Source organism: Salvelinus namaycush, chromosome 36 (genome assembly GCF_016432855.1).
Source record: "Salvelinus namaycush isolate Seneca chromosome 36, SaNama_1.0, whole genome shotgun sequence".
Lineage (NCBI taxonomy): Eukaryota > Metazoa > Chordata > Actinopteri > Salmoniformes > Salmonidae > Salvelinus > Salvelinus namaycush.
Window position 1 is genome coordinate 882,241 of NC_052342.1, and position 25,496 is coordinate 907,736.

The following is a 25,496-nucleotide window of genomic DNA, read 5'->3' on the forward strand; positions in this document are numbered from 1 at the left end:
ACAAATCTAAGGAATTAAGAATATATAAATATATGGACGAGCAATGTTAGAGCGGCATAGACTAAGATACAATAGAATAGAATAGAGTATATACATATGAAATGAGTAATGCAAAATATGTAAACATTATTAAAGTGACTAGTGTTCCATTTATTAAAGTGATTTCAAGTCTATGCATATAGGCAGCAGCCTGTAATGTGCTACTGATGGCTATTTAACAGTCTGATGGCCTTGAGATGGAAGCTGTTCTTCAGTCTCTCGGTCCCAGCTTTGATGCACCTGCACTGACCTCGTCTTCTGGATAATAGCGGGGTGAATAGGCAGTGGCTCGGGTGGTTGTTGTCCTTGATGATCTTTTTGGCCTTCCTGTGACATCGGGTGCTGTAGGTGTCCTGGAGGGCAGATAGTTTGCCCCTGGTGATGTGTTGGGCAGACCGCGCCACCCTCTGCAGGAAACCTGCAGTTTTGGGCGGTGCAGTTGCCGTACCAGGCGGTGATACAGCCCAACAGGATGCTCTCAATTGTGCATCTGTAAACATTTGTGGGGGTTTTAGGTGCCAAACCAAATTTCTTCAGCCTCCTGAGGTTGAAGAGGCGCTGTTGCGCATTCTTCACAACACTCTCTGTGTGGGTGGACCATTTGAGTTTGTCAGTGATGTGTACGCCGACGAACTTGAAGCTTTCCACCTTCTCCACTGCGGTCTGGTCAATGTGGATAGGGGGGTGCTTCCTCTGCTGTTTCCTGAAGTCCACATACATCTCCTTTGTTTTGTTGACATTGAGTGGGAGGTTATTGTCCTGGCACCACACTCCCAGAGCCCTCACCTCCTCCCTGTAGGCTGTCTCATCGTTGTTGGTAATCAAGCCTACATCTGCAAACTTGATGATTGAGCTGGAGGTGTGACTGGCCACACAGTCTTGGGAGTACAGGAGGGGACTGAGCACGCACCTTTGTGGGGCCCCAGTCTTGAGGATCAGCAAAGTGGAGGTGTTGTTTTCTACCTTCACCACCTGGTGGGCGGCCCATCAGCAAGTCCAGGACCCAGTTGCACAGGGCGGGGTTCAGACCCAGTGTCTCGAGCTTAATGATAAGCTTGGAGGGTGCTAATGTGTTGAATGCCGAGTTATAGTCAATGAACAACATTCTGACATAGGTATTCCTCTTGGCCAGATGGGATAAGGCAGTGTGCAGTGCGATGGAGATTGCATCGTCTGTGGATCTATTGGGGCAGTAAGCAAATTGAAGTGGGTCTAGGGTGACAGGTAAGGTAGAGGTGATATTGTCCTTGACTAGTCTCTCAAAGCACTTCATGATGACAAAGTGAGTGCTACAGGGCGATTGTTTAGTTCAACTATCTTTGCTTTCTTGGGTACAGGAACAATGGTGGCCATCTTGAAGCATGTGGGGACAGAAGACTGGGATAGGGAGATTGAATATGTCCATCAACACACCAGCCAGCTGGTCTGCGCATGCTCTGAGGATGCGGCTAGCGATGCCATCTGGGCCTGCATCCTTGCGAGGGTTAACACGCTTAAATGTCTTACTCACGTTGGCCACGGAGAAGGAGTGCCCACAGTCCTTGGTAGCGGGCCGCGTTGGTGTCACTGTGTTATCCTCAAAGTGGGCAAAGAAGATGTTTAGGTTGTCCGGAAGCAAGCCGTCGGTGTCTGCGACGTGGCTGGTTTTCCTTTTGTAGTCCGTGATTGTCTGTAGACCCTGCCACAGCTCGGGTGGCAGGTAGCCTAGTGGTTAGAGCGTTGGGCCAGCAACCGAAAGGTTGCTGGCCCCCGATCTGTCATTCTGCCCCTGAACAAGGCAGTTAATCCACTGTTCCTATGCCATCATTGTAAATAATATTTTTTTCTTAACTTGCCTAGTTAAACAACAGTTAAATAAAAAAATTTAAATAGATATTTACAAACAATCAATATCAATAAAAAACAATTAAAAAAACAGAGTAAAGGGATGTAATAGATCACTATTTGATTCTTTGTTATATATATAATATATTCTAAACTCAGCAAAAAAATAAAAGTCCTCTCATTGTCAACTGCGTTTATTTTCAGCAAACTTAACATGTGTAAATATTTGTATGAACATCACAAGAATCAACAACTGAGACATACACTGAACAAGTTCCACAGACATGTGACTAGCAGAAATGGAATAATGTGTCCCTGAACAAAGGGAGGGTCAAAATCAAATGTAACAGTCAGTATCTGGTGTGGCCACCAGCTGCATTAAATACTGCAGTGCATCTCCACCAAGGCACCTGCAAGTTCCCGGACATTTCTGGGGGGAATGGCCCTAGCCCTCACCCTCCGATCCAACAGGTCCCAGACGTGCTCAATGGGATTGAGATCCGGGCTCTTCGCTGGCCATGGCAGAACACTGACATTCCTGTCTTGCAGGAAATCACACACAGAACGAGCAGTATGGCTGGTGGCATTGTCATGCTGGAGGGTCATGTCAGGATGAGCATGCAGGAAGGGTACCACATGAGGGAGGAGGATGTCTTCCCTGTAACGCACAGTGTTGAGATTGCCTGCAATAACAACAGGGTCAGTCCGATGATGCTGTGACACCACCCCAGACCATGACGGACCCTCCACCTCCAAATCGATCCCGAGTACAGGCCTCGGTGTAACGTTCATTTCTTCGACGATAAACGCGAATCCGACCATCACCCCTGGTGAGACAAAACCGCAACTCGTCAGAGAAGAGCACTTTTTGCCAGTCCTGTCTGGTCCAGCAACGGTGGGTTTGTGCCCATAAGTGACGTTGTTGCCGGTGATGTCTGGTGAGGACTTGCCTTACAACAGGCCTACAAGCCCTCAGTCCAGCCTCTCTCAGCCTATTGCGGACAGTCTGAGCACTGATGGAGGGATTGTGCGTTCCAGTTGTTGTTGCCATCCTGTACCTGTCTCGCAGGTGTGATGTTCGGATGTACCGATCCTGTGCAAGTGTTGTTACACGTGGTCTGCCACTGCGAGGACAATCAGCCCTCCGTCCTGTCTCCCTGTAGCGCTGTCTTAGGCGTCTCAGTACGGACATTGCAATTTATTGCCCTGGCAACATCTGCAGTCCTCATGCCTCCTTGCAGCATACCTAAGGCACGTTCACGCAGATGAGCAGGGACCCTCAGCATCTTTCTTTTGGTGTTTTTCAGAGTCAGTAGAAAGGCCTCTTTGGTGTCCTAAGTTTTCATAACTGTGACCTTAATTGCCTACCGTCTGTAAGCTGTTAGTTTCTTAATGACCATTCCACAGGTGCATGTTCATTAATTTATTATGGTTCATTGTTCAAGCATGGGAAACAGTGTTTAAACCCTTTACAATGAAGATCTGTGAAGTTATTTGGATTTTTACAAATTATCTTTGAAAGACAGGGTCCTGAAAAAGGGACGTTTCTTTTGTTGCTGAGTTTATCAGAAAGATCAATGGTAATGCAACGTTCATGTATCATGCTGTATGTAAATCCCATGTCAAATGTGGTATAGTATTCTGGTGACACTCTGGTGTCCGAACTACCCCTGGTCTTGCGTGTGTGCCTGGTCATGGCACCAGACACACAGGCTCAGATGCCTTTACTACCCCACACAGAAATTGTTAGATGAATGATTGGCCCTTGACTAAATTATGTAAGACCCTCCCCCAACTCGGAGCATCGTAGTCAAGTTTTTGCACCTAATGGTGCTACGATGCTCCGAGTTGGGAGGGGCTTACATAATTTAGTCAAAACCCAATCGTTCATCTAACATTTTCTGTTGAAAGAATTGATGTTAAAAGTCTTTTGCTCCAGTACACTGCATTTTCATTACGAAAAAAATAAAATACAGTAAGAGGTCATGCCACAAGGACAAAAATAACAACAAGTTCTTATGTCCCGTTGCAAACAAACATAAGAGGGATTTCATTAAAGGCACAGTGCAGTCAAAAACGTGATTTTTCTGTGTTTAATATACAAAAAAGAAAAGGAGAGCCACACACTCAAGGAGCTCAGATGCAATAATGTCATAACCTAATAACCAACGTTTCATCAGGGTATAACGACAAACACTGCGGGTCACTAGTTATATGGTGTCAAAGGACACACACAGTTGTCTGTAATCATGGCCAGGTGTAGCCTGATATCATTGGTTAATTCTCAGATATAAACAGAACATACAAAAACATGAATGGATAGCATACAGTCATAGATACAATGTGGCTACATAGGCCTACAAACATTTACAATGAATAGCAAAAACACAATAATCACAAGAATGGCTTCAGATCAAAGTCGACGTTGAGCCCGAAGGGAGCAAGGGTCTTTAATTTCAAGATCCAGGCAGCGTCTTGTTTAAACTCGCTTCCAAAAAGTGGGCCACGATGCTCCGAGATTCGTACTTTTTAATTTGCGATTTGTTTTACCCACATCATTTTTACCACAAGGACAAGTTATAAGATAAATAACTGCCTTAGTGGAGCATGTGATAACACCTTTGATTGGGATCTGTTTCCCTGTTTGGGGGTGTTTGAAAGATCTACATTTGTAAGTGCCTTTGCATTGAGTGCAGCCATTGCACTTGTAGTTGTGGTCCCGTGTGGCTCAGTTGGTAGAGCATGGCGCTTGCAACGCCAGGGTTGTGGGTTCATTCCCCACGGGGGACCAGGATGAATATGTATGAACTTTCCAATTTGTAAGTCGCTCTGGATAAGAGCGTCTGCTAAATGACTTAAATGTAATGTAAAATGTAAATGTAGTTTCCATCCGGTAGAGGCGCAAATAGACGTTGTGCAGGGATATTTTGGAGTGGTAAGTGTTTACCAATTGATCTGAGATTTTTGCCCCGCTATAATACGACCAAAGGAGGGTCCGAAAACACATTACCGGTACTGTCATCGGATCTTAGAATGTGCCAATGTTTGTGAACGATACCCTTAATTTGTTCAGAGCACTTTGAATAGCGGGTAGTTAGAACGCAAGAATGATTAATCTATAGATTAGGCCCTAATTTATTTATTTCAATTGACTGATTTCCTTATATGATCTGTAACTCAGTAAAATCTTTGAAATTGTTGCATGTTGCGTTTATATTTTGGTTCAGTGTAGCTGTGGTCATCTGACTAGAATCAACAAGGGCTTTCTACAACAATAGCAATATTAGCGCAGCTAGCTAGCTAACATTGACTAGACCATAAAGCAACACACAGGGACATGCATTGCCAAACAACACTACTGTCACCTTCTGGTTTGGAGTATTTAAACAAAGCTAAGTGGCTGACGAGTTTGAGGTCTTTGCTGTGTGAACACAAACATTTAATAATCCTACTGGTGTGTCTGAGCTATTAGCTATACCATTGTAAGAGCCTCTATGTACACTGAGTGTACAAAACATTAAGGACAAAAGCTCTTTCCATGACATAGACTGACCAGGTGAATCCAGGTTAAAGCTATGATCCCTTATTGATGTCACCTGTTAATAAATACATTTCAATCAGTGTAGATGAAGGGGAGGAGACAGGTTAAAGAAGGATTTTCAAGCCTTGAGGTAATTGAGACATGGATTGTGTATGTGTGCCATTCATATGGTGAATGGGCAAGACAAAAGATTGAAGTGTCTTTGAACAGGATATGGTAGAAGGTGCCAGGCGCACCGGTTTGTGTCAAGACCTGCAACACTGCTGGGGTTTTCACGCTAAACAATTTCCCGTGTGTATCAACAATGATCCACCACCCAAAGGACATCTAGCCAACTTTACACAACTGTGGGAAGCATTGGAGTGAATTGAGGCTGTTCTGAGGGCAAAACGGGGGAGGGGGCTGCTCAATATTAGGAAGATGTCCTTTAATGTTTTGTACACTCAGTGTATATTGAGATCCCTGAAACCACAGAATAACTATCAAATGAAAAATGTATATCCCCTCAATTCTGTTAGATTGAACATGAAGCTACTGGATATGTACAGTTGAAGTCAGAAATTTACATACACCTTAGCCAAATACATTTAAATGTAGTTTCACAATTCCTGACATTTATTCCTAGTAAAAATTGTCTTAGGTCAGTTAGGATCACCACTTTATTTTAAGAATGTGAAATGTCAGAATAATAGTAGAGAGAATGATTTATTTCAGCTTTTATTTCTTTCATCAAATTCAGAAGTCAGAAGTTTACATACAGTCAATTAGTATTTGGTAGCATTGCCTTTAAATTGTTTCACTTGGGTCAAACGTTTCGGGTATTCTTCCACAAGCTTCCCACAATAAGTTAGGTGAATTTTGGCTCAGGCCTCCTTGCTCGCACATGCTTTTTCAGTTCTCCCCACACATTTTCTATAGGATTGAGGTCAGGGCTTTGTGATGGCCACTCCAATACCTTGACTTTTTTGTCCTTAGGCCATTTGCCACAACTTTGGAAGTATGCTTGGTGTCATTGTCCATTTGGAAGACCCATTTGTGACCAAGCTTTAACTTCCTGACTGATGTTTTGAGATGTTGCTTCAATATATCCACATAATTTCTCCCTCATGATGCCATCTATTTTGTGAAGTGTAGTCCCTCCTCCAGCAAAGCACCCCCACAACATGATGCTCCCACACCCCTGCTTCACAGTTGGGATGGTGTTCTTCGGCTTGCAAGCCTCCCCCTTTTTCCTCCAAACATAACGATGGTCATTATGGCCAAACAGTTATATTTTTGTTTCATCAGACCAGAGGACATTTCTCCAAAAAGTACAATCTTTGTCCCCATGTGCAGTTGCAAACTGTGGTCTGGCTTTTTTTATGGCGGTTTTTGAGCGGTGGCTTCTTCCTTGCTGAGCGGCCTTTCAGGTTATGTCAATATAGGACTCGTTTTACTGTGGATATAGATACTTTTGCACTGCTTTCCTCCAGCATCTTCACAAGGTCCTTTGCTGTTGTTCTGGGATTGATTTGCTCATCTCTATGAGACAGAACATGTCTCCTTCCTGAGCAGTATGACGGCTGTGTGGTCCCATGCGGATTATACTTGCGTTCTATTGTTTGTACAGATGAACGTGGTACCTTCAGGCATTTGGAAAGTGCTCCCAAGGATGAACCAGACTTGTGGAACTTGTGGAGGTCTACAATTTTTTTCTGAGGTCTTTTGATTTAACCATGATGTCAAACAAAAAGTCACTGAGTTTGAAGGTAGGCCTTGAAATACATACCTCCAATTGACTCAAATGATGTCAATTCGCCAATCAGAAGCTTCTAAAGCCATGACATCATTTTCTGGAATTTTCCAAGCTGTTTAAAGGCACAGTCAACTTAGTGTATGTAAAGTTCTGACCCACTGGAATTGTGATACAGTAAATTATAAGTGAAATAATATGTCTGTGAACAATTGTTGGAAAAATTACTTGTGTCATGCAAAGTAGATGTCTTCACCAACTTGCCAAAACTAGTAAAAGAAAAAAAAGCAATTTGTGGAGTGGTTAAAAAACGAGTTTTAATGACTACAACCTAAGTGTATGTAAACTTCTGACTTCAACTGTTTCTCGGATAGGAAATTGTTATTTATTCAAAGTAGGTATAAGGATTCAATAGTTTTTGTTGTTGTTGTCATGAAGTCCTTGCTCCTTTGTTTTGCATTTATGCAGTGATGTCTTGGTCTGAGAGAGAATTTGCTATCCGTGTCTATGCTGTGTGTGTGTGATGCTAAACCTTCAAAATGTTTTGTTATTCATGCTCCTTTGCTTTTCTATGTCTTTGTTGCCTTACCCTTGTCTTTTGCTGTAACGTTGTAGAACTTGGGACTTATGGAAAACTAAAATATTATCACACAATGACCGAGGAAGGTAAGCCTTTTCAATAGATTATTTGAGTCACTTTTCTCATTTGTTTTATTTTTCTCTACATTTTGGTCACTTTGCCTCATGCTTCATTATTTTGTGCTTGTAATGTATGTTTTTCTTGGTTTGATCACCTCTCTACGAGATTTCACTAACATAAGTGCATATATTGTTGCCCTTTGTAACTTTATATTTTTGCCATTTACATTTTTGTTATTTGTGCTCAGAGGTGTTTTACATTTGTTGTATGTTTTAGTGTTTCTTGATTGATCGTATTTGTTATTATTAATGTTGATTTATACTAAATGTCACCTTGAAACACACCATACAGGAATGAAGGAACTATACTTGGGATCCTCAGATCTTTTATTTATTTTACTCTGGAAATTATATTTTTTAATTTGTGAAGCTGAAGTTAATGTGCAGTGTCGACCATACAGTTCTCAAAATGTTTGTGAGAGATTTTTGACCTACTCTTTTCAGATCTTCTCAGGGTTTTTCCTGATGGGTCTAAATTTGACTAATTTAGCAGGGAGAGGGACCATGCTGAGTTATTTTCCCAACATCGATCTGCTAGTGAGTGGATATGCACTGGTATCTGACTCTTTTCCATGCAAACAGACACACATAGACACACACGCATGCACAAACATACACACAGACTCCCCAAAAAAACATTGAGCATCGCATCAGTCCTGTCCCTCTCATCTTGGAGAAACAGATCGGCCATGCGTCAGCACACTCTCGGAAGCCCCACAATCGACAGTGAGAGCAGAACTGCGTATGCACGTACGATTTACGTCACCAATTTTGGTATTGTGGAGTGACTCATCCACCCAGGAATTGCATAACAGTATCAGAAAACAGAGTAGCAACAGAGCGATAATGTAATAATGATAATTGGGAAATGGCTGTCTTTGATTAAATTTGGTAATGAACTTTGAAGATAGATATTTTGTATTGTGTGACTTACACCAGTCCCAATGACAGAAAAAGGCTCATGCTGTGTAAAGGCTTGGAAATACAAAGAAATATTTTTGAAATGACAGTGATTTAGTAAACAATGTATGGCATAGGGAAATCACTGTGAATACATCGCATATTTAAAAAATGTGTCAGTGCTAGACCGGCTTAAAAATGGATTGACCGAGACCTTGCGGGTTGAACTGTACCATTATACCTTTACCCAGAAGATGAAGGGCACTCTCCACATTAAGGACAAAAACTGTACTCCTGCTTCAGATACAGCATTATACCCCTCCATCCATGTCTGAAGAATTTGCTGGAAGCTCTGATCACACACAGCATGCAGGCGACCTCAGTGCCGATCTCCCAAGGTGAGTCGGGCTAAAGGCTGTAGACGCGGAGAGCCAGTGATCCATATCAGTGTGTCAGAATGTATTAACAAGTGTGTGCAAGGGCGTTGATTGCTACAGACAGCGGATAGAGAAAGCGAGGGGGGGGACTCTGTTGTGCTGGGTTGGTGTTGGGGAGTTAATGATTTTGCTGGAAGGTCACAGATGGTGACATGGTTGGGTGGACTACATGTCGATGACTCACCACAGCAGCCCTGATGAAGTAGTCAACCTTACTTTATTCAGCCAAAAACTCATTAAGCTTTCATATAGATTGAAGTGCACTCGACTGATTGAAAGTATGCACAACATATGTGCACAGACTTGCACGCTCATGGATGCAGCATGCCGTAAACAAGCGCACATGTATGCAGCATGCCCATATCTGCATACACAACAACTTCAGTAAGACGTGATGTATTTCAGACCCTTGACTTGTAAGCCTTTACACTGAGTGTACAAAACATTAGCAACACCTTCCTAATTTTGCCTGCAGAACAGCCTCAATTCGTCGGGGCATGGACCACAAGGTGTCAAGCTTTTCACAGGGATGCTGGCCCAAGTTGACTCCAATGCTTCCCACAGTTGTGTCAAGTTGGATGTCCTTTGGGTGGTGGACCATTCTTGATACACACGAGAAACTGTTGAGAGTGAAAACCCCAGCAGCGTTGCAGTTCTTGACAGTCAAACCGATGCGCCTGGCACCTACTACCATAACCCGTTCAAAGGCACTTAAATATGTTGTCGTGACCATTCACCCTCTGAATGGCACACGTACACAATCCATGTCTCAATTGTCTCAAGGTTTAAAAATCCTTCTTTAACCTGTCTCCTCCCCTTCATCTACACTGATTGAAGTGGATTTAACAGGTGACATCAATAAGGGATCATAGCTTTCACTTGGATTCAGGTGGTCAGTCTATGTCATGGAAAAGTGTTCCTAATGTTTTAATAATTATATATATTTTTTTAACTAAAAATGAAATAACTAGTGCCAACTTTGCACCAGGCAAAAGTTTAGTAAATTAGGCTACATGAGTTCCATATATGATCATTATGAACCTCTTGTCACTGCTGAGGAGTATTTCTGTCTGTAATAAAGTCCTTTTGTGGGGAAAACTAATTCTGATTGGCTGGGCCTGGTTCCCCAGTGGGTCGGCCTATGCCCTTCCAGGTCCACCCATGGCTGCACCCCTGCCCAGTCATGTGAAATCCATAGATTAAGGCCTAATGAATTAATTTCAAATGACTGATTTCCTTATATGAACTGTAACTCAGTAAAATCTTTGAAATTGTGCATGTTGCATTTATATTTTTGTTCAGTATAGATTTTCCAATATGATCTGATCTATTTTCTTCTTATTTTAACCTCTGTTAAATGTTTGATCTTTTTTTACAAATATTTTGGTACATCAAATGTGAATATGGTGAGAAGAGGTTCATAATGATCATATATGGACCTCATGCCAAATTTACTAGACATTTGCACGGTGCAAATTTGGCACTAGTTCTTTTTTTTCTTTTTCTTTTTTTTCTTTCTTTTTATTATATTACCCCTTTTTCTCCCCAATTTCGTGGTATCCAGTTGGTAGTAGTTACTGTCTTGTCTCATCGCTGCAACTCCCGTACGGACTCGGGAGAGGCGAAAGTCGAGAGTCATGCGTCCTCCGAAACACAACCCAACCAAGCCGCGCTGCTTCTTGACACAACGCACATCCAACCCGGAAGCCAGCCGCACCAATGTGTCGGAGGAAACACCGTACACCTAGCGACCTGGTCAGTGTGCACTGCACCCGGCCCGCCACAGGAGTCGATAGTGCGCGATGAGACAAGGATATCCCTGCCGGCCAAACCCTTCAAAACCCGGACGACGCTGGGCCAATTATGCGTCACAACACGAGCCTCCCGGTCGCGGCCGGCTGCGGCAGAGCCTGGGCTCGAACCCAGAATCTCTGGTGGCACTGCAGTGCCTTAGACCACTTATTTTCTATTTTATTATCTCTGCAAACCAGAAGGAAAATCTTGCGCTAGCTACTCAAATAAGTTCTGGGGGGAGATGTATGAGAAAATATTCTAGAACGAGGAGTAGAAGCATGGTGGTAGCTCCAGCCCCCCCTCACTCTTCATGTGTCAGTCAAGTCTATGGGTCAAATGTCCCCTCCCGCCTCGAAAGATGCTCACACCTGCTAAATCATGAAAAACAGTATTACCGCAACAACTGTTGCTCGTTAGTCATCGCATCCCACAGTCTTCTGACAGACGTACGATACCATTTATGTTATGTTGTCTGTCCACGAGAGATGAGTAAAAAATGTATAATCTGAAATGGACATTATTGAGTAAATATCTTAATCAGTCTCCTAAATGTCATGTTACTTTTGTGTTCTATCTTTTAAACTACACGCTATGCCTCGAGAAAATAAAAGTGTACAAATTGTGCCGCAACTAGTATAAAGGCTTAGTAGACCTGGCAGTAGATTGGGTGTGACCGATTATGCTTCATAAAGTGTTCTCTCCAACTGGCTGGCATCTTGGACATTGCTGGCTCATCAGTACATGATATGATATTGACTTCAAACTGTCATTTGAATACTGATGTGAAAAATGCATGTGTTCTTTTCCTTTGAACTAAGAGAAGTCTGGAACCATTTAAAGGCAGAGGAGACCTGAGTCCAGGCAATGGAAATTTGAAGGTGACATGTTCATTTAAACACAGTCCCCTAGTTAACTCCCCAATGGTTGTGTTGCAGGGAAATTCAGAGAGAAGGCATCCATCCTTCACAAGATTGCCAAAAAGAAATGCCAAGTAGAGGACAGCGAGAAAGCCAACGGAGTAGCCAGCCGGTCAGGTGAGTGGCCTCTGTACTCTGGGGGTGGATTGTAACGAAGACGCAGAACTTTACACGGAGCACCCCGTTACCGCTGTTTTTCTTAAAACGAAATATGCTTGATTGCTACAAAAAACCCAAAGGAATACATTTCTAACAGCTGATTTTATGTTGATACCAGACACCTTTAGCTTTCTTAGTCTTGGTTCTCATTTCCCGCCCTAATGAAATATCAGGAGCAGCGGAAACCGTAAGGCTGATGAATGTAGAATACTTATCATAAGAATATAGGAGTAGTAGGCCTATACTTTATGCAAATGTTTTATCTTAAATGGTTAAATCATATATGGGTACCACTAAAATGTTCATTTGATAACAATTATAGATTAGTCTATATAACTCATCACGATTGACTTGGTTTAGTTGTATATTTCAAATATGATGCAGCGATATATCCCCCGCAGTCTTGATAAGAAATGAATATACTTTTTAAAGACAAATTGTAATTAATGGATTACATAATTTGGAAATGAAGAGGCTGCACCAACATGAGTTTCATTCATACAACAGATAGGATAAATTGACACAGTAGATTTGCTGTGGTAAATGAGGAAAAAGCTTTATTTCAGTTTAGTTCAGTTTATTTTCAAATAGATAAACCACCCTTAGTCTGTAAAAAAAAAAAGATTAATAATCCCCACCAGAGGGCAAAACGGCGTTGAACATTTTGGGCAGCAATCAGGACAAAAAAAGATAACCTTGACATCCGCTTTTTGGAGCAGTAAATCATAGCTAATGATGGTTGCAATTGAGATTAGCTGTGAGGGTGATTTTAGCGTGTATTTTCCTTGTGTTGGTACGTCGGCCAATGTTCATTGCAATTGACCCTGGGGGTCGAGTGTAGTCTCATGTGTTAACACAATTGTAATGGGTGAATGGCTGCTGATATGATATGGCTGCTGATATGATGGCGCCGGGAGAGATGGCTGCTAACAGGCTCCTAACCAATGGTGTTATTGTGTGTTTTTTCGCATTATTTTGTATATAATGTTTCTGCCACCGTCTCTTATGATCGAAAAGAGCTTCTGGATATCAGGACAGCGATTACTCACCTCGTACTGGACAATTTGTATATAACACCTGGTGCACGAAATCCAATATTAAGGAAGTCTCTAGGTTTTGCTCGCCTGAGGGAGAGTATATCATGATAAGCTGTAGACCACACTATTTACAGAGAGTTTTCATCTATATTTTTCATAGATGTCTATTCACCACCACAAACCAATGCTGGCACTAAGACGGCACTCAACGAGCTGTATAAAGCAAACAAGAAAATGCTCATCCAGAGGCGGCACTTCTAGTGGTCGGGGACTTTAATACAGGGAAACTTAAATCCGTTTTACCTAATTTCTACCAGCATGTTAAATGTGCAACCAGAGAAAAAACTAATCTCGAGACCACCTTTACTCCACACACAGAGACGGGTACAAAGCTCTCCCACGCCCTCCATTTGGCAAACCTGACCATAACTCGATCCTCCTGATTGCTGCTTACAAGCAAAAACTAAAGCAGGAATAAACCAGAGACTCACTCAGTAATGAAGTGGACAGATGACACAGATGCTAAGTTACAGGACTTTTTTGATAGCACAGACTGGAATATGTTCCGGGATTCTTCCGATGCCATTGAGGAGTATACCACCTCAGTCACCGGCTTCATCAACACGTGCATCGATGACGTTATCCCCACAGTGACCGTACGTACATACCCCAACCAGAAGCCATGTATTACAGGCAACATCCACACTGAGCTAAAGGGTAGAGCTGCGGCTTTCAAGGAGCGGGACTCTAACCCGGACGCGTATAAGCAATATATATGCCCTCCGATGACGAACCATCAAACAGGTGAAGAGTCAATACAGAACTAAGATTTAATCGTGCTACACCGGCTCCGATGCTTGTCAGATGTGGCAGAGCTTGCAAACAATTACGGACTACAAAGGGAAGCACAGCCGTGAGCTGCCCAGTGACACAAGCCTACCAGATGAGCTAAATAACTTTTATGCTCGCTTCGAGGCAAGCAACACTGAGGCATGCATGAGAGCATCACCTGTTTCGGACGACTGTGTGTTCACGCTCTCTGTAGCAGTTGTGAGTAAGACCTTTAAACAGGTCAACATTCACAAGGCCGCAGAGCCAGACAGATTACCAGGACGTGTACTCCGAGCATGCGCTGTCCAACTTGCAAGTGTCTTCACTGACATTTTCAACCTGTCCCTGACCAGGTCTGTAATACCAACATGTTTCAAGCAGACCACCATAGTCCCTGTGCCTACGAACACCAAGGTAACCTGCCTAAATGACTACCGACCCATAGCACTCACGTCTGTAGCCATAAAGTGTTTTGAAAGGCTGGTCATGGCTCACATCAACACCATTATCCCAGAAACCCTAGACCCACTCCAATTTGCATACCGCACCAACAGATCCACAGATGATGCAATCTCTATTGCACTCCACACTGCCCTTTCACACCTGGACAAAAGGAACACCTACATGAGAATGCTTTTCATTGACTACAGCTCAGCTTTCAACACCATAGTGCCCTCATAGCTCATCACTAAGCCAAGAACCCTGGAACTGAACACCTCCCTCTGCAACTGGATCCTGGACTTCCTGACGGGCCGCACCCAGGTGGTAAGGGTATGTAACAACGCTGATCCTCAATACGGTGGCCCCTCAGGGGTGCGTGCTCAGTTCCCTCCTGTACTCCCTGTTCACCCATAACTGCATGGCCAAGCACGACTACAACACCATCATTAAGTTTGCAGACAACACAACAGTGGTAGGCCTGATCACCGACAACGATGAGACAGCCTTTAGGGAGCTGGTCAGAGCCTTGGCAGTGTGGTGCCAGGATATCAACTTCTCCCTCAACGTGATCAAGACAAAGTGATTGTGGACTACAGAAAAAGGAGGACCGAGCACACCCCCATTCTCATCGATGGGACTGTATTGGAGCAGGTTGAGAGCTTCAAGTTCCTTGGTGTCCACATCACCAACAAACTATCATAGTCCAAACACACCAAGACAGTCGTGAAGAGGGCACGACAAAGCCTACACCCCGCAGGAGACTGAAAAGATTTGTCATGAGTCCTCAGATCCTCAAAAAGTTCTACAGCCTCACCATCGAGAGCATCCTGACTGGTTGCATCACCGACTGGTATTTCAACTGCTCGGCCTCCGACCGCAAGGCACTACAGAGGGTAGTGCAGTACATAATTACATAATTGGGGGCATGCTTCCTGCCATCCAGGACCTCTATACCAGGCGGTGTCAGAAGAAGACACAAAAAATTGCCAAGACTCCAGCCACCCTAGTCATAGACTGTTCTCTCTGCTGCGCATGGTAAGCGGTACCGGAGCGCCAAGTCTTGGTCCAAAAGGATTTTTAACAGCTTCTACCCCCAAGCCAAAAGACTCCTGAACAGCTAATCAAATGACTACTAGGACTATTTGCATTGTCCCCACGCCACCCCCATTGTTACGCTGCTGCTAATCTCTGTTTATTATCCATACATAGTCACTTTACCTCTACCTACATGTACATATTAACTCAATTACCTCGACTAACCGGTTCCCCCGCACATTGACTCTGTACCGGTACCCCCTGTATATAGCCTCACTACTGTTATTTTATTGTTGCTCCTTAATTATTCTATATGTTTAAATTTGATCTTATTTTTGTATTATATATTTTTCTACTTCAGTTTATTTTAGTAAATAGTTTCTTAACACTTTTTTTCTTAAAACTAAGTTGTTGGTTAAGGGCTTGTAAGTAAGCGTTTCACTGTAAGGTCTATATACCTGTTGTATTCGGCACATGTGACTAATAAAATTTGATTTCAATTTAGATTTTTTAATGTGATTTGAATGCTATCAGAAACAAACAAGTTCAAGAGTGATCTATTTTTCTTTTATTTATTTCTCTTGCACACACACTTTCACAAATATTTGTATGTTTGGCAGGTGGCTAAACAAACCGTCCACTAAACAAGAAAAATAACATTTTCCCTTCAATGCTCTTTGTTTGAAAACCAGTTGAAAAAATCTGCAATCTGATGAAAAATGCAGTTCAATAATCTCCAATAACTGCACAGACAGAGATGGTCACTATTTGGCCATGTTACAAAATACAGTTCCAAACAATCTGCAATCTGATTATACTCATTACGTCATTACTCCTGTCCTTATTACTGTAGCATGCCCATCTAGTGATTATTACACTGTCGAACGAGAACCAGTTGTAACTTGATACATCAAATCTCAATAGACCAACAGGCTCTGACTCAAAGAATGTGGTGGACAAATGCCCCGTTTCTTACCTTAACCAGTAGTAACTGCCAACTTCATTTTAATTGATCTTACAATTTTCAAACGCCTGAAACAGCTTTTTCCTGCAATCTAGAGCCATAATCATTATTCTTAATTCTCTGTATTTTCTGTATATCTAAGCATACTCCTTAAGCTGTCTGTATCCTCCTGACTGGTGGTTAGGTTTAGGGCTGAATATAGTTCTCTGCAAAATTCTGGATTAAAGATTTAAAGGAATGTGAGTCTTATTCAGCACATTTAGTAATTGTGTGCTTTTCTAAAGTTGACCAACCTTGCCAGCAGGCGTGCCAGCTAAAATAGTTAGACAAGCTAGCTACTCGAACTTGATTGATAGCCTGAAATGGCTTCTTGGTAGCTAGTTATGAGGTTTTGGAGATTGGCTAGCTAAAGCCAACTTCATAAAGATACTAGGTGGCTAGTAGTATTTGTCAAGTTGTCTAGGTGTTATAATTATTTCAGCTCTGCCCAAACTTGAAAACGGCTTGCTCAACACGTGAAGGATGCAAAGGGACAACTCAATTCCTTTCCAGTGTTTTATTATGGGTTTGATGCCATTTGTTGAATATGTTGAAACAGTTGATTTGTTGAATAGAGTAGTTGAATGACAGAGGAATAAGGAATAGGAATAGGGAATAGGAATAGGAATAGAAATAGGAATAGGTTGATAACCTTAAACAGAGAATAAACATGCATTATTTTACACTAAACAATGCATGACACAGCAACAAAGCATGGCTTTGAATAAAGTAAACGTTTAAACAATTTAATCTAGCACTTCTAGCAATTACTTCTGCAGTCAGAAAATATCCACAACAAAAGAAGTCACCACTCCTACCAGAGTTAAACATGTAAATTGTGCTAAGCACTGGATGCAACATAATAAATAATTCCAAACATTACATACCAGTTGCGTCTTTAGGGTTGAACAATGAGCTGTGTGTATGTTGAGGACCAAACATTTTATACCCATGCTTATCTGCCAGGTGCGCATGTAAAAGTAGTCCCTCCAGAAATCCTGGCTAAATTTTTTAGTTCCACCCGTGTTTTTGGGTTATCTGCCCTCTTGAGGCCTGGAGTTCTTTAAAGGAAGAGCTCCCATTGTGCTCATGTTTTGAGTGTTCTGTTTTTTGACGCAACAGTATTACAGAGAAACACCAACACATTTAAAAACAACTATAAACAAAATGCTCTTCCAGGCTCTCTCTATCTTGAGTCACACACACCACATCTTGTCTATAGAATGCTAGCTTTTAGGTTTTTATCACCATGACAAATCAATTGTCAGCTTCAAGCTATCTCTAGTAGAACCCATGTCCTCACCACCCAGACTAGCTGCAGGGTGCTAGAGTGGAGACCATACAACACAACATTAGCAGGACAGAAATATCTTACTGTTCGTTAAGTAAATAACTGTTACATATCCAACAAATAAGGTGAATACATAATTTTTCCCTCACCATAGGACGCCAATTCTAGATTTAATTTTGGATTGGAGATGCTTAATGTGAGTCTGGAAGGAGAGTTTACAGTCTAACCAGACACCAAGGTGATTTGTTCAATTGAGACGCTCCCAAGTGCAATTAATGCAGGTTTTCATTTCAAAGATCTCTGACACAATGGTCAAAAAGATACTCAGGGGGGCCATAGAAAGAGCTTTCATTGGTACAAAATCAAAGAGGGAAATGGATATTTATTACCGAGACAAAATTATGCTAACAGCGCAACATTAACATATTAGCATCTAAACCAAACCCAAATGCATGACCAGTTTTGATAGCTGCTGGCTTTGATGCTTGGTTCTATTGTTGTTAGATTAGAGCTAATAGTCCATGGTGCTGATTCAATGGGTTTTAGCTTCAAAAATATTGTACTGTAGACCAAAAAACATTCTGATTAATATACTAATGTGTAGTTCCATGTCTTATTTACTCAGATTTTTATATGCCACATATTATATCAAATCTACATATCAAATGTATAATGGATGTGATTATTTTCTATGGTTTAGTTAATAGAGTATAGGATACCTTCCAAAAGGACCAGGGAAGTAATTTGTTAGACGATGAGTATCAGATCACAGTATCTCCCTGACAATCTCCTGCTGTGTCACAAACACACTTGGATTAAACCAATTTCCATGGCAATTATGTTATAATCATCCAATTACTTGGCTTTCGGCATTTTGTATTTTAATCAAGAGCATAAGTGAATCTGGCTCTAAATGAAAAGGATACATATTAGCCCTCATACAAGATAGGGGAGCTGCACTGCAGGAACACACTCACACAGACACTCTAAATCCAACATCTCCTGCTTTGCATTTTTGGTGCTGCTAGCAGTACTAATGGGGACAGATTGTATCGGTCAACTGTGCACTGAAAAGCACAAAAACATCCCCAAAACAATATATACAGCCATTGTATATATTGACCATGGGTTGGATGTCCTAAAGCAGTATTCTTCAATCCTTGTCTTGATAAACGATGTACACCTGCAGAAGCTCTACTGCTTTTTTATTGTTGTTTTTTACACTTTTTTTTCATGGAAACAATTTGTATGGGGGACAAATGGTTGTACAGTTTGTTTGTTTGTTTTCTCATGGCAGCAATACGTTTGTGTGGATAAGTGTGTACGGTTTTTATTTTATAAGGGAAATCATCCTCAAAACCATGCAACATCTGCCCCGAATGTAAAGCAAACACTGCCTGTGTTTGTAAGGATACCGTAGATAGTTTGAATGATGGTTGTGCAATTATATCAAGTCATTTCTTATTAGTTAATCTCTTGATTAATCATTACAGTTTTGCTGATATTACTCTGCATTTAATTAACATACCGCTCTGATCTTACATGATTAGTGTATTGGGTTTTTGTCTACCAATATACCACAATTAAATGAATTGCTCTCTATGTTTTCTTTTTTATAATATGCAGATAAGAATCTTCCAAACAGCTCGAATGTCGAGGTGGAAGTCACACCACCAATGAATGGCACTGCTGGACAAGAAGGTGAAGCTGCGGTAAGAAACCCATTTTATGGGCACAAACACATACACACACACACAAACCAACATAAACCCAACAGCAAACAGTGGGCACACATACAGTTGAAGTCAGAAGTTTACATACACTTAGGTTGGAGTCATTAAAACTCGTTTTTCAACCACTCCGCAAATTTCTTGTTAACAAACTATAGTTTTGGCAAGTCGGTTAGAGCATCTACTTGGTGCAAGTAATTTTTCACTTGTTTACAGACAGATTATTTCACTTATAATTCACTGTATCACAATTCCAGTGGGTCAGAAGTTTACATACACTAAGTTGACTGTGCCTTTAAATAGCTTGGAAAATTCCAGAAAATTATGTCATGGCTTTAGAAGCTTTTGATAAGCTAATTGACGTAATTTGAGTCAATTGGAGGTGTACCTGTAGTTATATTTCAAGGCCTATCTTGAAATTCATTGCCTCTTTGCTTGACATCATGGGAAAGTCAAAAGAAATCAGCCAAGACCTCAGAATTCATTTTTTTAGACCTCCACAAGTCTGGTTCATCCAGCAATTTCCAAACGCCTGAAGGTACCACGTTCATCTGTACAAACAATAGTACGCAAGTATAAACACCATGGGACCACGCAGCCGTCATACCGCTCAGGAAGGAGATGCCTTCTGTCTCCTAGAGATGAACGTACTTTGGTGCAAAAAGTGCAAATCAATCCCAGAACACCAGCAAAGGACCTTGTGAAGATGCTTGAGAAAACAGGTACAAAAGTATCGATATACACAGTAAAACGAGTCCTATATCAACAGAACCTGAAAGGCCGCTCAGCAAGGAAGAAGCCACTGCTCCAAAACCGGCATAAAAAAGCTAGACTACGGTTTGCAACTGCACATGGGGACAAAGATTGTACTTTTTGGAGAAATGTCCTCTGGTCTGATGAAACAAAAATAGAATTGTTTGGCCATAATGACCATCGTTATGTTTGGAGGAAAAAGGGGGATGCTTGCAAGCTGAAGAACACCATCCCAACCGTGAAGCACGGGGGTGGCGGCATCATGTTGTGGGGGTGCTTTGCTGCAGGAGGGACTGGTGCACTTCACAAAATAGATGGCATCATGAGGAAGAACAATTATGTGGATGTATTGAAGCAACATCTCAAGACATCAGTCAGGAACTTAAAGCTTGGTCTCAAATGGGTCTTCAAAATGGACAACGACACCAAGCATACTTCCAAAGTTGTGGCAAAATGGCTTAAGGACAACAAAGTCAAGGTATTGGAATGGCCATCACAAAGCCCTGACCTATAGAAAATGTGTGGGCAGAACTGAAAAAGCGTGTGCAAGCAAGGAGGCCTACAAACCTGACACAGTTACACCAGCTCTGTCAGGAGGAATGGGCCAAAATTCACCCAACTTATTGTGGGAAGCTTGTGGAAGGCTACCTGAAACGTTTTACCCAAGATAAACTATTTAAAGGCAATGCTACTAAGTACTAATTGAGTGTACGTAATCTTCTGACCCACTGGGAATGTGATGAAAGAAATAAAAGCTGAAATAAATCACTCTCTCTAATATTATTCTGACATTTCACATTCTTAAAATTAAGTGGTGATCTTAACTGACCTAAAACAGGGAATTTTTACTGGGATTAAATGTCAGGAATTGTTAAAAAGTGAGTTTAAATGTAGTTGGCTAAGGTGTATGTGATCTTCCGACTTCAACTGTACTAAGCATACAACTCCATACCTCCCTGCCAGCCTCTTGTGCACATAGTTACTAAGGTACTAGTCAGATGCAGTAGAACCTCAAAGATACGAACCATAGAGTTACGGAATGACCAACCTGCACATATTTTAAATGCAAAAAAACGGAATTACTGTGGGTTAGATACAAACGTAAATGTGGCTTTAATATGCTTAGAACACCTCAGACATTTTAAAGTACTGTATGCAGATGCATGGCTAGGAAATATGTGAATACACAATTTATATTATAGACACAAAATGTGTATTATAGATGCGAACGATAGTCGTTAAATACTTAAAGTGAGTTTTCCCCTCGTAAGGTTTCCCTCAATACTTCATATTACGGAACGAAATTTGGCACACCGGTTGAGAACTTAGTTCCCTAAATGGTCAGCAGATGACACCGCGAACTGCTTGCTAGTTTTCTTGCTGGAAGGGTGGATAGAAATGTATCATTCTCCGGTAGGGATTCTCTAAGAAGACATTTAAGAAATTCTACTAAATTGTAAACAGTTACACTTGAATGATAGACAAAGATTACATATCAAAAGTGCTTTCTGTTTGAGTATTCGAAAAGGTGTTGTTTTCTCTGCCATCTTTTACTGCAAATCATGAAGGAAAAATAACTAATTACACAGGGGCTTACAGGCTAATGTTTCATTTTTGTTGAAGGAGAAAAAGAAAAATATAGACAGAATTAGGATTACAGATCATCCATATCATTTAAAGTTAGAATGCAGCATGTATTGATTGGATATCTATTCAACCTATATTAGGGGCTGTGACGAATCGAAGCTACCTCGTTCTCCTGTCATTACTAGCTACTTGGCACAGTTGCCTGGCAACCAGTAGCTAGCTAGCGGCAAAAGTTATTAGCTAGTTAGCTAGATAACACGTATCTTAAACCAGATAGCCGGCATGCTTTAAAATTGTATATGTTTCTGCTTACAATGTAGCTAGGTAACATTAGCTAACTAACTATTAGCTATGCAGGCTGCCGAGTAAATAACGTCCCGTCCGAGTGACCAACGACAAGTATAACGTTAGCAATAACATTACCTAGGATACGAAGAAGAAAGAAAACGCTGCAGCTATGGCACAAGTTAGGTAACTAGCTAACTCCATTTATCCAAGGTTGAAACCCAACATACATTCAGTTATTATCTCAGCCATATTCAAAATGGAGGCTGATGAAATAGAAATCGCAGCCCAACCTGTCTATTGTAGCTAGCTACATTAGCTAGCCAATGTAATCAAATCATTGCTTGTCTAAAGTTACTTAGCTAGCTACAATAGCATAATGTGGCATTGAATCCTCCGACAGTTTGAGCAAACACACATAGTAGAATGTTAAAGGTACGTCCATATTCCCTTGATCGTTTGTATTAGATTCTCCTGGCCATATCTCCAATATTATTTGGACAGTTTCATCACAAAATCGCACATAGGAAGGTGTCCAGCAATATCCGAGATGGCTGTGGACTTTTGTTGCATCTAACAGTAAGGTCCTTAGCCTGATATATCCTCCGTTTTCTGCCTGGCAATTGTGTAATTCAAATAACGTATTGAAATGCAAGAGGCATGTGATGACCAGTTACATGAAGTATAACAATATCAAAACATGACAATCTTTCATTCAAGTCTTTATTACAACATTCTTGTAATTGAGTCATCAGCACAATCCATATTAACCTAGCTACTGGACCTTCTTAATTACTTACATAGAGCACAATAAGAGTAAGAAACAAAAAAGATGATTCACTTTATTTAAAATTATGATGTAATGTAAATTAATCAAACATTGAAGGACTTTGTGAAATGTGTAAGCTGCAAGCTGTCTGTGTTGTCATCCTTCTCAGTCCCCTAGTGCAGTGGGGCAATTCACAATCACCAGAGAGGGCTATAATAGAGAGAGGTTACAAAAGAGAGGGGTCGCCTTGGACTAGGTGGAGCTTCAGATCTCCTGCGGAATCCTCTTTTAGGTTATCGCGCAAACTCCAGTTGTAACTAACCTGATTCAGCTTAACAACCAGGGCCCGGTTTCCCGATAGCGATGGAACTTAGGCTTACGAGTGCTTTAACAATGCATCTTTCCTACAACGGACGAAGATGTAACATGCATTTCCCAAAACATTGCAAAGAGAGAACTGATAGGATCTAAAAAAAAAAAGGCACCACTGCTCTCAGAACAGCTTATCTTAATATTATCTTAATATTAGAATTATTACACAATACTGACGACGGATCAACTCCTAGAAAGACATGACTGCAAATATTGAGGCGGCTTGTTCTAATGCTTACCTATAATAATACACTAACTCAAGATTTGGTACATCATTGTGCACATGTTTTTACACATTAAATATACTGAGGCAAAAAGTACAGACAGTAGCCTACAATTAGCAACAACATTTAATGAACATTTTAGTTTATTTCAATATTATTGAATTATATAGGCCTGTAGCCTATACTGTAAGCTATTTATCTTTTAATGCACTCATCTCTGTTTTCATTTGAAGCATATTTTTATCCTTTCCTTGTTTGTAACAATTGTAAAGACATTGGCAACTTAGTTTTTGTAATCTACTTTGTGAAGTTATCGGTGGTCACAGAGAGACATAAACATCTTGATTCTATTTTTAGTGGAGGTCTTCCGTGTATAAAGTGATGGGGTAAGGAAAAAAAACGCATCTAACGATGCACTTACTGTAGCTGTTCTACGAGTGGTCTGAGACAGTCGGTAAATAACGAACGTTTTCAAATGGAACTTTAGTAACAATGTTTTGGGGAAACACCTCAGAGATTTAACGATGCTGCTAAGAAGGTTCTAACAAAGAATTTAGATGCTTTGGGGAAACCGGGCCCAGCTAATTATTAGAATCAGGAGCACTAGATCAAGGTCGGAGCTTAAACCTACAAGACACTAGCTCTCCAGGAACAGGGTTGGAGAGCCCTGCATCAGATACAAGTAATGCTGAATGACTGTTGATGGAATCTGGATCTGGTCATCCTCATTGTTGTAGGTAGACTGTCACCATGATGACCTGAAAACTATGAATAATTTCACAATTAGTCTAACTTTAGTAACACTCAAACGTTTAAAAAAGAAAGATGTATGCTATCATATCTAACATATCTGCTTGTGGTAAGCAAAGAATGCAACAGACATTCATTGTAGTATGGTCAATGTGTTCAGAGTGGGATCATGTCTACATAGGGTGGCGGGATGTGAATAGTCTAGAACATGTGTAAATTTGGGTCTGTGCATTTTCAGACAAAGTGTGTGTGTGTGTGTGTACCTGGCTGGAGGTGAGGACTCTGACCTTGACAGAAATCTGTGGTCACTCTCACTGACTCACTTACGACGTGTCTCTGACAATGTAGCTACATCAAGCGATTCTTATTAACCACACATTTAATTAACTACAGATTTTCACATAGCAAGCTAGCTCGGTTTAATTTACAGTTGCAGAACTCAGGAGGGCGAGAATCCATTGATTGATGTTGGACGAGGCTTTACTTTTCACGGGTAAGTTACCTAATGAGCTAATTAGCTAGCAAGCTAGATTATTTCCCAATCATAATTTAGGTCACGCAGGATATTAACTCTGATTTAGTAATCTTCAGATCCACAGGCGGTAAGACTATAAACCCTGTTCTTCAAACAATGATTTCGACAGATAATTTAAATTCATAGTCTGGAGCGTTAGTTTAAAAAAAAATGTTTCATTCACTTAGTACTGATTGAACATTTATTTCTCTTGCTTGGTTAAAATACAATATTCTAAAACAGTTGATTTGTTGAAAACAGACTCATATAATCACATAGCGAATCTAGTTAGCAAACATGTCATTTTACTTTGACTATGGCACACAATTTAGGCAGGCAGAGAGGAGGTTTGATTTATCTGGCCAGTCATGTCATCGGGCGAAAAGCAGAGGGAAGGAAGGAAAAGCGTTGTTATCAAAAGCAATCACTTGTTCATGTGAAAACACAGCATTTATTTGTCACATGCGCCGAATACAACCTTACAGTGAAATGCTTACTTACAAGCCCTTAACCAACAATGCAGTTTTAAGAAAATACAAAAAAAAGTAAGAGATAAGAATAACAAATAATTAAAGAGCATTAAAGAGGAATGCAAATAGTCTGGGTAGCCATTTGATTAGATGTTCAGGAGTCTTATGGCTTGGGGGTAGAAGTTATTTAGGAGACTCTTGGACCTGGACTTGGCGCTCCGGTACCGCTTGCCGTGTGGTAGCAGAGAGAACAGTCTATGACTAGGGTGGCTGGAGTCTTTGACAAGTCTCTGACACCGCCTGGTATAGAAGTCCTGGATGGTAGGAAGCTTGGCCCCGGTGATGTACTGGGCCGTACGCAC

General features: G+C 41.2%; 1 protein-coding gene across 1 annotated transcript in view; it reads left to right on the forward strand.

Annotated features, from left to right (window-relative positions):
• The window catches only part of LOC120030200 (sodium/potassium/calcium exchanger 2-like), a 141,766-nt gene that overhangs the window by 84,404 nt on the left and 31,866 nt on the right, over positions 1-25,496 (forward strand). Inside the window, exons 4-5 of the mRNA XM_038975554.1 lie at positions 11,902-11,991; positions 19,307-19,389. Coding sequence (XP_038831482.1) covers positions 11,902-11,991; positions 19,307-19,389 — 173 coding nt within the window. The remainder of the gene's footprint in view (positions 1-11,901; positions 11,992-19,306; positions 19,390-25,496) is intronic.